Source organism: Hemibagrus wyckioides, linkage group LG27 (genome assembly GCF_019097595.1).
Source record: "Hemibagrus wyckioides isolate EC202008001 linkage group LG27, SWU_Hwy_1.0, whole genome shotgun sequence".
Lineage (NCBI taxonomy): Eukaryota > Metazoa > Chordata > Actinopteri > Siluriformes > Bagridae > Hemibagrus > Hemibagrus wyckioides.
Window position 1 is genome coordinate 7061301 of NC_080736.1, and position 16014 is coordinate 7077314.

General features: G+C 37.4%; 1 protein-coding gene across 2 annotated transcripts; it reads left to right on the plus strand.

The window, feature by feature from the left end:
• The first annotated feature begins 1973 nt into the window (after window positions 1-1973).
• ano9b (anoctamin 9b) lies at window positions 1974-15548 on the plus strand. Of its 2 annotated transcripts, none has more exons than XM_058381342.1 (24): window positions 1974-2222; window positions 4175-4243; window positions 4489-4623; window positions 4710-4849; window positions 4952-5001; window positions 5550-5617; window positions 5717-5802; window positions 5937-6071; window positions 6247-6340; window positions 6429-6489; window positions 6577-6659; window positions 6824-6928; window positions 7467-7631; window positions 8693-8729; window positions 9396-9507; window positions 9644-9701; window positions 9839-9936; window positions 10036-10232; window positions 11969-12121; window positions 12233-12380; window positions 12528-12647; window positions 13008-13101; window positions 13497-13609; window positions 13712-15548. In XM_058381342.1, exons 1-24 carry the CDS (start codon window positions 2202-2204, stop codon window positions 13752-13754), a joined length of 2385 nt encoding a protein of 794 aa, XP_058237325.1. In that variant the 5' UTR covers window positions 1974-2201; the 3' UTR covers window positions 13755-15548. The 2 variants fall into 2 exon arrangements, with proteins under 2 accessions (XP_058237325.1, XP_058237326.1); XM_058381343.1 differs by having other exon boundaries at window positions 1975-2222; window positions 5559-5617.
• Window positions 15549-16014: the final 466 nt, after the last annotated feature.

The window sequence follows — 16014 nt, forward strand, 5'->3', positions numbered from 1 at the left end:
CACTGAAAGATTTTGTAATTTGTGCTCTCAAAGCACCTGTATTTTTTAAAACCCAGGACAGATTTTAAACACTTCTAAGCCAAATAAAAATACATTTTATTACTGTAATGAACTGAATTTGCAAAAATGAAATTTGCACAAGTATTACAAGAGAACAATGATCTTTTTTTTAAACTTACATTTTTTCCTTTAGTCTGGGGATTTTTGTTCAGAAACAATATAATTTCTTTTAGCACTTTGTCTTTAAACAAATAACTTTAAAACACAAATATTTTTTAAATAAAGTGCACAATTACTGGAGAACAAATGATTTTATTCAAAATAAAATGTTTCCCTTTCATTACACATCTGCCTCATTTTATAAAAAGTGAACAGCTTGTAAGAATGAAGTAAAGTGCAGATAACTGAACAAAAGCACATACTATTGCATCCGAGTCTGTCTTTGGCTTTATACCCCCAAAGCCCTCCATGTCCAAGGAAATATTCCCTGCAGCCCCCTTTTAAACCCTGACACCCTGTTAAGACTTGGAGGTTTATGTTCAGAAACAATAGCATGTTTACATGTTTCCCTTTCTACAAACATCAGTTTGCAACGCTTTGATTTACTGCAGTAAAAGTTCACACAATGCTCCTGTCATCTCTCATTCAGAGCAGCCAAAACTGCTTGTTTGGCGCAGCTGAGTCACGTGATTTGCCGGACAACTGAACACGGAGCAGGGGCGGAGCAACGTGTGCGTACGAGTCGATATATAAAAGGAGCAACTTATTCAGAGACATGTAAGCTTTTTGATGGACCAGAGCAACGTACTTCAGGATAGATTAGAGAATTTTAAACTAAAGTATCGATCTCGGCAGGGTGGTATCGATCCGATATCGATACCAACGTTGGTATCGATATTAGGATCGATTCGCCCACCCCTACTCCGGAGATTACAGTTTGCTGCAAACGGCATCAGGGATGTCGCTTTTTTTTTTTTTTTTTTTTTTTGAGAAAAGTAACCGGGATGAAATAAAGGTTTGACTAACAGGGTAGGATGGTGAACTTATTGCAGCATTCCACTGTATTGCACAGATGTGTGTAACGTTTGAGTACTGAATAAGTTAAATACGAGTCTTCCTCATCTCTCTCTCGCGCACACACGTCCTCTGATCCTCGCTTTGAGACGCCGCGGATTGAAGAACACGCTGAAAGATGGAGAGGAGCCGAAGTCTGCCTCCGTTTTCATATGAAATTTAAAGGGGACTGAGGCGACCACCAATTTGTGTACAGTTTATGGAGAATCGCAGAATTTTAAGAGGGAGTAGAAAATGTCAGGGGGTCATAATGATGGTATAGAGGTGGATTAATTCAGGAAGGACACCAGTGAAGGCCTAGGTGTGAAATGCTCGGCCCGCCACTGTCATTCCCATGGTCTTTATTTGGGGAATTGAGGGTAAAAGGACAGTGGCTGTGACTTCTGATGCCCAGCTGAGACTGCGTTAACTCCAGACTGTTACTGAGCGTGGACTTTGGACTCTGGTTTTCTTTTTCCTGTATTCCTTGATTGTAATAAAGAATTGTATATTTGAGTTTTTTGTCGGGTGATGTTTTTCCACTGTTCCATACCTTGAAAAATGAACCTATTTTGGTAGGGAGTTCCTGGGGTCTCCATTTATGCCCTAGGTGGCGTAGTCGGTTGTAAGGAAGCTTTTGCAAATTTAACTGTCATACTTGTCAGCCGGGTGGTTATCACAGTATACAATACACACACACACACACACACACACAGGCCTAGGGGCAATGTAGAGTAAACAGTTCACCTACTGGAAAATGAAAAGAAACCGGAGAACACTAAACACTGCATACATTGACACCAGCATCTTATTTGAAGATTCGCTTTCAGTCTCACTGTTCACCTGTAACAGTCGCACGCGCCTCCTTCGCTCGTAGTACAGTGACGTCACTGGCACCTAAACAGCCGGTGCAGCCAACTTCGGGCGCGCGCACAACTTTTTTTGCCAGCAGGAGTTCGTGAGCCAAGTAATGCGGAAGTATCTGATTGCGAAAAGTTGTGTTTAATCCTAAAGCACCTGATGGACTTTCTGTGTTGCTTTTAGTCGTGGACCGGTGGACACTGCAGATGTCGACAAGGCAACAGAACTGAAGCGCGCATTTTTAATTAATGATTGTCGGACCTTAAATCCCCTTAAAGATCTCCATCATGCCTTTGGGAGAAGTCGAGGTAAGGAAAGACAGGGTGCGAGAAAGGAAAAAACTTGTTTGTGTTTTGGGGCAGATGGATTAAGGTTATGACGTATAATTGGTGTGAAAGGTCGATGTCTAGTTCTCGACGTATGTAAAGTCATTCTAATGACTTTTTTTTGCATGTTATTGCAGAACTAATTGTACTTTGACACAGTAACTCCTTGCCAAACATGTAGTTGATTCTAACCAGTTTTCTCTGAAGCTGAATGAAGTTGTTCCACCTCGATGACGCATCTATTTCTTTCACATCATTTTAATATCATTTGGAATTTCCCCCTATTGTTTAGAATCCACAGGCACAGTCTTTTAAAAAGTGAGTTGCTTAGGAGTTTCTTAGATTAATGCCTTTGTTTTGACAGCAAAAACACTGTGATCGGTATTTTTTTTATAGCATGTTAGGATTGTTTTCCAGGAAGGAATAGGCCTACTGTATCCCTAACTTTTCATAGCTAATTCTACATGCACCAAAAGGTAAACATGTGATCTGATGTAGAAATCTGGGTTGAGGTTGTTGTAATAAACTTTCAGAACTATCCCAGCCATTTCATACCTTCTAAATCCAGATTTTTAGATTAAGTGTTGTCATGCTTTTTAATTAAAAACAAAAGTGAAAGCAGATAGACCTGTGCTGTAATCCCACCCTGGAACATTTTGCGATGTGCTAAATTGTTTTGATCTTAAGGGTATTAGATAAACATGTACAAGAGCCAGACTCTTATCAACAGTCTGTCTTTATATATTGTTTGGACATTCTCAATGTGAAGGTAAATGCAATGTGAAAATGTGTATATTTGTGTCCAAATGTAGGTGAAGCTAATAGTTGTCTGGGGTATTGTGGTGTAAAAAGAGAAGACCGGATGAACAGCCCTGGTTATACTGGCTGTGTTAAGAGCTTTGTTGCATTATTTCTCTCTCTTTATTTCATGCACCTACACATGCCTCAGAGTCATGCCTGGACCTGTAATTACGTTAAACCTGTAGGAGTAGGCATTACGGTGCAACCTGTTTGCTGCTGTTACAATGATCAAACAAAATGTAGCATCAGCTGGTAGACACACTCTAGTCCACTTGTTTACATAAACTGGTGGTTTTACTTTTACACTGACCTATAAAAACTTGCAAAGTGCTACACCTATTTCCAGATCACACAACGGAAGAGCAGTTAATAGTATCAATATGTGATGGCTTTGGTTTTATACTTTTTCTTGTATCCTGACAAGACAAATACAAAGATTTTGTGTTGTCCTGATTGTATTGTAATGTTCCTTTCAGTTAATTGTACTATATTGTGATTTTAATAATAGACCTTGCCAGAAAGCAGCTTTACAAAAAACAAATGTCGATTTACATTTAGATGTCTAATGAACAAGGTAGAGGTAACAGTGGCAAAAAAAAATTTCCCTAAGATGGCATGTGGAAGATACCTCAAGTGCAACGAGACTTGAAAGGGAACTCATCCTCATCTGGGTAACCATAGATAGTGACTTATAAAACATTACAGTATTACGTTATAGTATAGAGTAAAGTTAAACACTACTGAAGGTTTTGTAAAGAGGTTCTTTATGAACTTCTTAACCCTGACAGAACCTTGTATACTAAGGTCATAATTTGTGTTTACGACCTTAAAAAAGTTCAGAGCTGGAGTCAGATTACTGTTGCTTAGCAAAAGATTAGCAGGAAGTTAATCATTTGCATCAGATTTTATGTATAGAATGATATCTTTGAGTTAACACACAGAGCAGGATACAATGGCAAACGAAGCAGTTCTTGAGGATGTCTATTATTTAAACAGGTATGCAACAGGTATGCAAAGACAGTGAAACCAAAAACAGAAACGTGTCGCGCATCACTGTTTCCTTATTATTTTGTCTAAGAATTAGATCTATGTTTTAAAAGGACATTTACTATTTTTGGTCTGTTATGCTGTAGGATGGCATAGAGCTCAAGGTGATGAACAGGAAAAGCGCTGGAAATGGCAGAGATACCTTAATACCATTGGTAAGACTCTTTATGTGAATGAAATAAAGGCTGTTGAATCATTGGATTCTCACAAGACTCATGGTTAGCCGACATATCAACGTATCATATGAGTATTACATGAAATGTATTACACTGTCACACTTCCTCTCAGCACACCAAAAACCACAGATAAGCAAATAAACACAGTATACTGTGAATGTCAATGAGTCATGTGAATGGGTTTTTGTTGTCTCATCTGTATTGTTTTCCATGTTGCTTTTCAGCTGAGCTCTCCTAATACTGCTGTGCGATCATTTGACTGCATACTAGTAGCACACACAGTTGAAAACCGAGATCAGAGATACCAAAAGCAGAAAGTCTACATCAACGAGCTCAAATCGAAAAATTTGAAAGTGACGGTGAGTCCTCAGTTGCAGTCTAACAGAGGCCAAGAAATGTTTTATCACAACAGCATAAAGCACTTGTCCTCACTCTGCATTCACAGAAAATCCAACACGATAACAAGATATTCTATGGCATTCGTGCTCCTGAGGAACTCTTCGACAAGTATAAGTACCTGCTGAAGGTGTCTGATTCTTGTAACTGGAGTGCTGAATATGGAGGCTGTGTCCAAAACACCACAAGGTGTGTGAGAGAACTTGTCTGTCATCTGTAGTCCAGTAGTTTACTTCAAAATTAGTGTTTTATTTTATATACACAAGCTCATACTGATCCCACTTTGTCCAGGATTAGGATTGTCTATTACATCCTGCACCATACATTTATTGGAAAAGGAGGTGAGTGACCTGCCTGTCATTTCAATGTTTATTTTGAAATTCTGTATAATTTTCATCTATGTAGAAGTTGCTGTCATATATTTACATTTATTCCTTACTATAATACATATAGGCACATTATTAGAAGTAGACTAGATAATCAAGGGCCATACTAATTTTTAGTGTCACAATAATTTTATATATATATATTTAATATAATTCAGGAGATTTCCAAGTATTTCTTTTATTTGTACACATACATTGTTTAAGAAGGGCTCAAAAAATTTTTTTAGAAATATTTTACATTCCTTTCACAGATAATACTTAAGCCATTAGATTTCTGTTTCTATTGTAATGGATAAATTTCACTACAATTGGCTGGCCACAGTTAAAGTATGGCCTTGAAATAATAATAATAATAATAATATAAACTACCAAGAACCTTATCACAAATCTGACTTGAGGAAAGCTAATGCTACACACTAATGCATTACATAAGCAACCAGTTTATGTAGTATACAGAGAAATGAAGCCTCTATGTTAATCAGTTGTATAATAATCCTTCTGAGCACACCCAGAGGGCTTCAGGGATCTTTTGAGGCAGGAAGTGTTCGAGACCTTGTTCTGCCTCCATGAGGTAAAACCTTATTTGTTTGCTTGCTTTTATTCATTTTATTTGATTAATTGAGATCTAAACATATTATCATACATATTATTGATGTTTTTGCATTTGTAGAGGACGCAGCAGAAGTATCTGAAGAGGAAGTGGGCCAACTGGGGGGCCTTAAAACATCTAGTCAACCAACCTGTTGATGATATCAGGTAAAGCCTGTATTGTTGTTTTTAGAGACCCATCTCAAGTTGTACTATTTATTGAGTGTTTATTTTTTAAATTACTCCATGCTTATTCCCCTGTGAATTAGTATTGGCTTACTGGCAACATTGTGCTCTTGCAGGGATTACTTCGGTGAGAAGGTAGCATTGTATTTTCTATGGCTTGGCTGGTACACACGCATGCTAATCCCTGCTGCCATCATTGGAGTGGTTGTGTTTCTTTATGCCCTGGCCTTCTTTGACTCCAACCCCCTCATGTGAGTGAGCCAAAATTCCTACTGGCATGTGTGCAGTTTTTGAATATAAACTTTACATTATACGCCAAAATAGATAAACAACCTTGATGTTCAAAAATCAATGAAAGGTTAATTATGTCTCTAATCTGATTAGATGTAGATATGTTTTGTCATGATGTTTGTGTGTGGGTTCTAGAAAGGAAGTCTGTGAGTCAAACATCACTATGTGCCCAATATGTGACAAAAGGTGCCGCGTGTGGAATCTGTCAGACACCTGTTTTTATGCTAAGGTAATAAAATAAGAGCTTCACTGGTTTTTCCATTTATTTGTTAAAAGAAAACACTAAAAGTCTGTATGTCATCTGTCCTTATTTTAAGTTGAGTCATCTGTTTGACAATGAAGGAACTGTGGCCTTTGCAATGTTTATGGCTGTATGGGGTATGTATCATTCTCCTGTTATCTCTAAAACAAATACATCCAGACCACATCTATGCCTAATGATTTATTGTAATATGTTTGAACTAGCCACTTTGTTTCTGGAGCTGTGGAAGCGGCATCGATCACTACATGTCTCCCGGTGGAGGGTCTTTGACTGGTGTGAAGATGAGGTGGAGTATTATTTCATTTGAGAACTAATGTCTACCAGTATCAGGCCATCTTCTTTTTATTTATTTATTTTTTATTTTGTACCAGCAAATTATACTTTAATTAATTAATTAATTAATTACCAAAATCTGTCTTCCTGGATTTGATTAAAACTTTGTGTCCACAGGAGGATCTGATTCTGGAAATTGTAAATGACCCACATTGTAAACCCAAGGAGTACAAACACTCATATTTACGGAGCATTCTTGTTCTTCTGCTGGTCACAGTGGTGGTAAGTCATGCAATTCACCACACTGCTCATTGTCCCTTTGTTGATTTTGTTTGAGAGTGGTTTGAGTATTTGATGTGTGTTACCTATTAACAAGCCTCAAATGAAATGTTGCCCTAAACCCAGTGGTCGTTTTTCACGCATGTAAGCGAGTAAAATGTCTAGTGTTCAAGGTGCATGGGAGTAAAAAGAAATGACACAAGATCATGTCAACAATTTCTAAAGTACTGATTATGGACCAGTAGTTTACAGTCAGGGTTGCAATCATGTGGAAATTAAGCCACATGTATATACTTTGATTTCAAAACTTTCTGCACTGAATGGTCCAAGCATATCACAAAGCACTTTTTAGATAAAACACCACTGCTGAGTTGCCAAAAAACCCATTAAGAGCTCAAAAGAGGAATGTTAAGCACAGTTTTGGAATGCAAAATAAAAAATGGGAGAAGTCTGTAGTCTTAAGGAAATTGGAGTGTCCCTTGGGACAGGGAGAAGGATGGTAACTACTAATCAGCTTTATGCCCTTTTTCACTGTGTATAGCTAGTGGTGATCATAGGCTTAACACATGCTCTGGTGATCGTCCGTGTGGTATCGGCCATGCTCCTATCAGACACCCAGTGGAAGCTTATAAACGATAATGCCAACATGATTGCAGTGACTCTGGGAGCAGTGCTGCACTACCTGACTATACAGGCTATGACTCGGGTAAGAACCACCACCTAGCACCATATTTACAAAATTTCAGACCAAGATTCTGTTTACGAGCTGCTATTAACGTCCACTGTCAAATACTGGTGTGAATGAGGTCAAATAGGTGGCCAGGCTTTCCACATTTCTAGTGTGACCAATAAAGATAAATACTGTACATCACTAAAGAGTCCCATTAAGTAAAAGTATGCTTACTTAAAAATAGTAATATTTAAAGCTGTCATCCAAATAACAAGTTGGGTAAGAGTAGGCAAGCTAAACAGCATGTTACGGACTACAGTCAGTCATCCATTTAGAATAGCCAGTCCACTGTTTCAGCAACATTTTTTAAATGGATAAAAACCTGGACAAGCTCAAGATCAAACCGAGGACCCTGGAGCTCTGATGCAGCCACAATAATTAAACATAATCAAAATTATGTTCTGTTCAATTCTTAATTCTATAATTAAAAGTATTAGTCAGTAGTTAGTCAGTGATATTAATGAAATCTACTCATTGAAGTTTTCTAGACATGCCTAATGTGAACACTTCACTGTCCTGTGTACTTATGATCAAATGTTAATACTGAGTCTGAACAGGTGGCAGATTTAGGATCAGTTGGTGTTGACAGCTCTGGGGTATAAACTGGGCAATAATACAGGCAACATTTATCTGATTTCGGTGCAGTCTGCTGTAGTAGTTTCAAACAGTTAATGCCTGTGGATTATAATGACTGTCATGTGACTCCAGTTTCATGACATCACCAGTGTGTTTCACACACAAAGAGGTAAATGCTGTTAGAGCAATTTTTCTTCCTTCAATAGAGCATATGAAATCTTACAAATGGGATGGAAATAAGTTTTTATTACCTGCTTAAACATATTTGAACATGCTTATGAATATCCAAATCATGCCATGTTTTTGAACTCCAGAGAACCTGCTCTCACCAGTTTGTTCAGTTATTTGTTCATGTATTTTCTCATCAGACAAGGTCTTTGTAGACTAGCTTATAGTTAAAAAAAATTATAATTTATAATAAGTGTATGGTCATTGAATGGTGTTAACCTTTTTGTTTGCAGGTGAACAGATTTGTGGCATTCAAGCTGTGTGCATTAGGTAGGTATAAACATTCAAGAAATAAGTCGTGTAATCATTTGATTCCTCCACCAATCATGTGTTCAGTGGTGAGCTGCTATAAATAGAGCCAAATGACTCAGAGGCACTAGTTGAACAGGTTTCTGAAATGAAATCTGTGTCTAAACAGTGTATTTCTTTGCCTGTCTTGTATGTACAATCATATTTGATACATTATCAAGTAAAGTATTTTCTTTCCAATTCTAAAAAAATCCAGTGCATATTATACATATAATATTGTGGTAGCTTAGTGGTTAAGGTGTTGGACTACTGATTGGAAGGCTGTGGGTTTGATTCCCAGGTCCAACAAGCTGCCACTGCTGGGCCCCTGAGTAGACCCTTAACCCTTAATTGGTCAGTTGTATAAAATGATATAAACTGTATGTTGCTCTGGATATGGGCATCTGCCAAGTGCCTGAAATATAAATATTCAGGCTACCCATGAAAGAACAAAAGACTGATTAAGTATGCTGATTTAGATGCGTGTTTGCGACCATTAACTTGCATTATCTCTGGCCGCCACTTAATCTTCTGAGACAGAATCTTTAAAAATAAAAATTCATGTAAGAATAATGTCTGTTAAAGTAATAAGTGAAAGGTATTGATGCTAATGAATCTGGTATTGCTTATGAATGTGTGTCCCTGCAGAAAAGACTCGCTCATTTGCAGCCACAGAAAGGAGCTTTACTGTGAAAATGTTCACCTTCCAGTTCTTCACACTCTTCTCCTCACTAATCTATGTGGCCTTTTTTCTGGGCAGGTAATCGTATACTAATTTCAGAACTTATATTAAATAAAAATGTAATACATGAAATTTTTAAATTAAATGCATGTCTGTCTTATTGCCAGTCAGCATATGTAGTACTAAAAGATCACGCATACTGTACTTTGCTCAGGCTTAATGGTTACCCAGGCAACTATGTGCGAATAGCGGGAAAATGGAGACTGGAGGAGGTAAATTTTATACATTTTACAAATGCCATAATTTTACTTCAAAACTTACCACATAGATTATGGCTGTCCCCAACAGACATAAATGAATAATATGAATATCTGTGTATAGCTGATGTCACGCATCCATTGTGTTTTAGTGCCACCCTAGCGGTTGTCTTACTGACCTCTTCATTCAAATGGCCATCATTCTTATGCTTAAACAAACCATCAGCAACATATTTGAGTTTGCTGGGCCGTAAGTGATTTTAACTGAACTACTAACTTCCCATTTATTTATTTATTTATTTATTTATTAAAACTTGACAGTCTTATTAAGGTGATTTGTTTCCTCCAGGTGGCTCAAGCTTTGTCTTAAAAGGGCAACATTTATGAAAGACCTGGAGAAGTGTGGTAGCTGCAAGACACCAGCATGTAAAGAAGACGGTCCTGGTATTGAGCTCTGTGATGTCTGCAGTCTCCAGGAGTGGCTGAGGAACTACCATCTAAATCCAGTCCATTCCTTCAGTTTGTTTAATGAGTTCCTAGAAATGGGTAGGTGTGTGTGAACAGAAAACACAACACAACAAAACAAATAAAGCATTCACCCTTTGGTAAAGTTCAAATCCTGATGATGGCACCTGTGGTTTGGAGATGAGGAAGCAACATTGGCCATGTTCTCTGACAGATGATAGATGCCGTGATAGTCACCAGCTTTTCAAAACTGTGAAGAATATGGTGTAAAGATTGTCAATTCAATTGTCTATCATACAGTGAGGGAAAAAAATGATTTGATCCCCTGCTGATTTTGTACGTTTGCCCACTGAAAAAAGAAATGATCAGTCTGTACTTTTAATTGTAGGTGTATTTGAACAGTGAGAGACAGAATAACAACAAAAAAAATCCAGAAAAACACATTTCAGAAAAGTTACACATTGATTTGCATTTTAACGAGTGAAATCCCCTATCAAACAGAAAGATTTCTGGCTCTCAGGTGTCTTTTGTACAGGTAAGGAACTGAGATTACAGTAGGAGCACTCTCGGGGAGTGCTCGTAATCTCAGCTCATTAATTGTATGAAAGACACCTGTCCATAGAAGCAAGCAATCAATCAGATTCCAAACTCTCCATCATGGTCAAGACCAAAGAGCTGTCCATGGATGTCAGGGACAAGATTGTAGACCTAAACAAGGCTGGAATGAGCTACAAGACCATCGCCAAGCAGCTTGGTGAGAAGGTGACAACAGTTGGTGCGATTATTCCCAAATGGAAGAAACACAAAATGACTCAATCTTCCTCGGTCTGGGGCTCCATGCAAGATCTCACCTCATGGAGTTTCAATGATCATGAGAATGGTGAGGAATCAGCCCAGAATTACACTGGAGGATTTTGTCAATGATCTCAAGGCAGCTGGGACCATAGTCACCAAGAAAGCAATTGGTAACTATGACTATAACTCACTACGCCGTGAAAGACTGAAATCCAGTAGCGCCTGCAAGGTCCCCCTGCTAAAGAAAGCACATGTACAAGCTCGTCTGAAGTTTGCCAGTGAACATCTGAATGATTCAGAGGAGAACTGAAAGTGTTGTGGTCAAATGAGACCAAAATCCAGCTCTTTGGCATCAACTCAACTTGCTGTGTTTGGAGGAGAAGGAATGCTGCCTATGACTCCAAGAAGACCATCCCCACCGTCAAACATGGAGGTGGAAACATTATGCTTTGGGGGTGTTTTTCTTCTAAGGGGACAGGACAACCACACCGCATCAAAGGGACAATGGACAGAGCCATGTACTGTCAAATCTTGAGTGAGAACCTCCTTCCCTCAGCCAGGGAATTGAAAATGGGTAGTGGATGCAAAGAGGAGTGGGCCCAAATTCCTTGAGATCTGAGATGTGTGCAAACCTGGTGGCCAACTACAAGAAGTGTCTGACGTCTGTGATTGCCAACAAGGGTTTGCCACCAAGTAGGCTACTAAGTCATGTTTTGCAAAGAGGTCAAATACTTATTTCACTCAATAAAATGCAAATCAATGTATAACTTTTTTGAAATGTGTTTTTCTGGATTTTTGTTATTCTGCCTCTCACCGTTCAGATAAACCTACCATTAAAATTACAGACTGATCATTTCTTTGTCAGTGGGCAAACGTACAAAATCAGCAGGGGATCAAATAATTTTTTTCCTCACTGTATGTTTGTATCCTTAAAATGCCTTAGTTATCACAGTCTCTGTTAAACCATGTGCACTGTGCCTTATCTGAATTCATTATAATTTGCCATTCTCCCCTCTCTGTAGTTATCCAGTTCAGTTTCACAACCATCTTTGTAGCGGCATTTCCCCTGGCTCCACTTCTTGCCCTCATCAACAACATATTTGAGATCAGGCTGGACGCCATTAAAATGTTGCGCATGGAACGCCGCTTAGTACCAAAGAAAACCAATGACATTGGTAAGAGGTACTTACTTGCAACTGTGCATGTAATTATTCTGAAAGAATATTCAGAATATCAGCAAGCTTTGCTATTTTATTTAACCATGCCTCTTTCCTGTATGCACTCAGGTGTGTGGACTAGAGTTTTAGAGGCCATTGGGGTGGCAGCAGTCATTGCTAATGGACTTGTAATCGGCATTTCATCTGAATTTGTTCCTCGTTTGGTTTATCGCTATCGTTTCGGACCATGTGCCAATGGGACAGCCACAGACATACAGTCAGTATCAGAAATTGGATCCATCACCTTATATTTATGAATACAAAGCTTCACTACATTCCTAGCCTTGTTGTCTCAAAGGCTTGCTATATGAATGCTAGAATAGTCTATAGAAAAACTTTTAACTACATTATTTGTGTTCATCAGGTGTTTGACAGGCTACACTGACTACACACTCACCACTGCATACATGTCTGATGCAAATGTGCGTAAAGACTTCACCACTGAGCAGATGATGGATGGTGGGATCAATATCACTCAGTGCAGGTGAGGTTTGGCAACACATTTGTCTCCAACTAAAACTTTCTTGAACCCAGCCAATGACTGTAGATATGGGTGGAAAAGCCAAATGTATGAGTCCCTCTAGTGGCTGGATGCAGTACTTTTTTTTTTTTTTTTTTTTAAAAACCCCTCCTATTCCCATGTTAATGGATGAAACAATTTTTACAGCCTAAACTTTGTAGATCCTGTCAGATAAAGCTAAGATGGGAAGATGGTAAACTAACGGCTATAAAACTAGTGTGAGAATGTAGTGATAAATGACATGTATTTAATGGAATTAGCAGTAAAAGAGCCAGTCAAAGAACACTGTAAAAGCATTACTAACATGTATTTGTCATCCTCCAGCTACAAAGCCTACCGCACTGAAAATGACCAGAGCTTCACTTCACAGTACTGGTTCATACTAGCAGCCCGCTTTGCTTTTGTCATCTTGTTTGAGGTATGATTGTTAGCCTTGTCTATCAAGCTGTACATATAGTTGTCTGTTTATACCAGTCTTTTATTTATTTATTTATTTTTTATTCTTTACATTTTTGATTGCTTTTTACCAGTCATAAAGAAATACAAATATTTGCTAATATGAGATTGGATCACGAGAACAGAGATGGATTTGCTTTGGTTGATGGACACCTTAGAATTTACTTCAGGATGAAACGCTCTTTTCTTTCTATACATACATACATATATATATATTCCATGCTAGTTGGAATGCCATCATGCTGATCTGTGCTAACTATTCAAATACACAAGAATTTATGCTTTCCTGTAAATATTGTAATACTTCACTAACAGTTCACTAACAGTTCTGCTTCTTCTTCTCCTTCTTCTCAATAGCATGTATTAGTGGTGTGTAAGTTTATCGTTGCCTGGTTTGTGCCCGATAACCCATTGCGGGTGAAGAACGACAGGCTACATGACAAACTGAGCAGACTGAAACAGGAGTTACAGTGAGTTGCATAGATAGATAGAACATTGGATAATTCTGTCTTGTTCAAGATTTTGTCATAGCACTGATTTTTTGCTTTTTTCCCCCTTTTCATTATCTTTAGGGAACAGAGTGCAAAATACGACAACAGGACCACTGACGTTTAATGAATCTTTTCACTAATTGCTTTCTTTAAAAACTGAAATTCTTACATGGACTGTGTTTGTGTGTGTGCACAGAGAATGCAACTATATAGATACTGGCTCAGATGTACATGATGGAGAGATTTTAGCCACGAATTGCACTTTGACTCTAGGTTAGAACCAGATTAATGTTGTACATTAATTGAATCTCCATTTTATTTTGCTAGCCATGATTTAAATACATTTCATAGCACTATTAGATAAAGAAAAACTGAAATATTAGTTGCTGGGGTAGCACTCTCAGGTTACACTTTTTGTACAAGGTGCACCTAAAAGATAATTCCATACTTTCTGTACCTTAAATCTTTTTAAAAGTCACACTATGTATTTTTATTACATTCATTTTTATTACATCCAAGAAGGGCAAGGAAAAGTACGGTTTAGTAGCCCCCAACCCAACCCCCCCCACATATTCATTATTGCAGGTTACTTTTTTTAACATTATGTATTAAGCTTGTCAAAATGACTGTATATCTGTATAACCCCAGTTCATTTGAACTTGTAACCCAAAGCTTTCACAGTGTTTATATAGTATAAAATTATATAATGGATGATACTTGCCTATTCAGAGACACATGCTCTCCTAATTTTGTATTTTTTGCTATTGCTATTGTATTGTTAACCTTTTCACAGAAGGTAAAATGAACTTTAGAACCATACTATAACCTCCTTTTAAAACGGTTTAATAGTAAACACTGTTATATTCATTGTCATATTGTCCCCACTTGATGGCAGTAGTGGCAAGGTTAAACAGTCATGAAGCCTATGTTATTTTTTATTTTATTTTATTTTTTTACATACAGTAAGTTACAAAAGTGCCTTACTGAATCTCAGAACGTTTGCAGTTTACATGTGTGCATGTTTTATTTTATTTTATTTTATTTTTTAAATATATGTACCGGTGTTATTTTTTTTGCACAAACAGTATGAAGGGAGAAATTTTGGGTTACATGAGTGAAATTAAAATTGTGGTTGCGTACTCTAAAGTAAGTTGAAGCTGTGTTGCAAGAACTGTGAATGTAGGAAACCCCCCGCCCCCAAACTTCCTGTCGTATGGAATTACATTCAGGTCTGAAATGTTTTAGATGATAACATATTAAGAGGAAACCAAATGGAAATGTATAAAGTTTTCCTTCATATGTTTTACAGATGTGTAAGAATTGAATGTCTTTTTTTTTCAGTGATATTTGTTAGTGTATCTAGATAAAGTAATAGATAAAATGGCAATGGAATCAAAAATGTTTTTTTTTTTTTTTTTTTTTTTTTTTTTATTTTACATAAGTGAAATTATATGTGCAAAATAATTTGATATTGTGTTGGTATGGTATATTAGAACTAGCACATTGTGTGTGTGTTGAATTGAATTTACACTTGAGAAAGGAAGGAACACGATGTCCATTGATTATAACGTGCAAGCCAATAACTTTCTTTTGTGTTTGGTGCGTAAGCAGTTGTACTTCAAGCTAAGAAATATTCGTTGACCACTTACTCAGGATTAAAACTACCATAGGACACTTTAATTATATGTAATTATGACTGTAGTTAGTTTGTTACTTTACACAATTTCCCCTGAACCTCATCCATCTGTGGAATGTGACTGCGTTTGTTTTCTTCTTTTCTAAATAACCACAACCCCCAGCCTTTCCTATCCTCAAGACATATGTATTTCAACACTGTTTATTTGTAAAGCTTGATTTTATATCCAAGAATTGTATTTTTGATCTTTTTTTTTTTTATTATAAATTTGTTATCGTGGTCTATTTGTGTTAAACTTGGTTTATATCATTGTCCACTAGGTGTCAGGTTATTGGAACTTTCTATCATCCACCCTGCATTTAGTCTAAAGAGACATAAGATGACCATTTTCTTAGTAACCGGTGTGTAATTGGTTGAACTTTATTTACACTGGAAATCCCCAGAGAAACAGAAGTCCCGCTTTTCACATTCATACATAATGCACATGCTTATAAAGTTTAAGTCTCTTTCATTTTGACTTACCAGAAATCAAGGCACATACCAAGAGTATTAGATTAGTAGTAGATTTTAAGTAACCTCTGTGTAGGGGAAAAACGTTCCTGTTATAAATGCTTCCTTAAATGCATGCATTTGTCCTCCTGGGCATCTTACATCTGAGTGATGGGTAGTAGCATAAATATTTCATCATATTCACCAAAAGTCAAATTATTGATGCTATGGTTTGATTGTAATGGGACTTAGAATGATG

What these genes read in the sequence shown, in the direction of transcription:
- ano9b (XM_058381342.1), top strand. Translation starts at nt 2,202, where the DNA reads ATGCCTTTGGGAGAAGTCGAG. An exon ending in CTATACAGGCTATGACTCGG is followed by an intron (nt 7,632 to 8,692) that starts GTAAGAACCACC and finishes TTTTGTTTGCAG; the next exon opens with GTGAACAGATTTGTGGCATT. An exon ending in ATATTTGAGTTTGCTGGGCC is followed by an intron (nt 9,937 to 10,035) that starts GTAAGTGATTTT and finishes TGTTTCCTCCAG; the next exon opens with GTGGCTCAAGCTTTGTCTTA.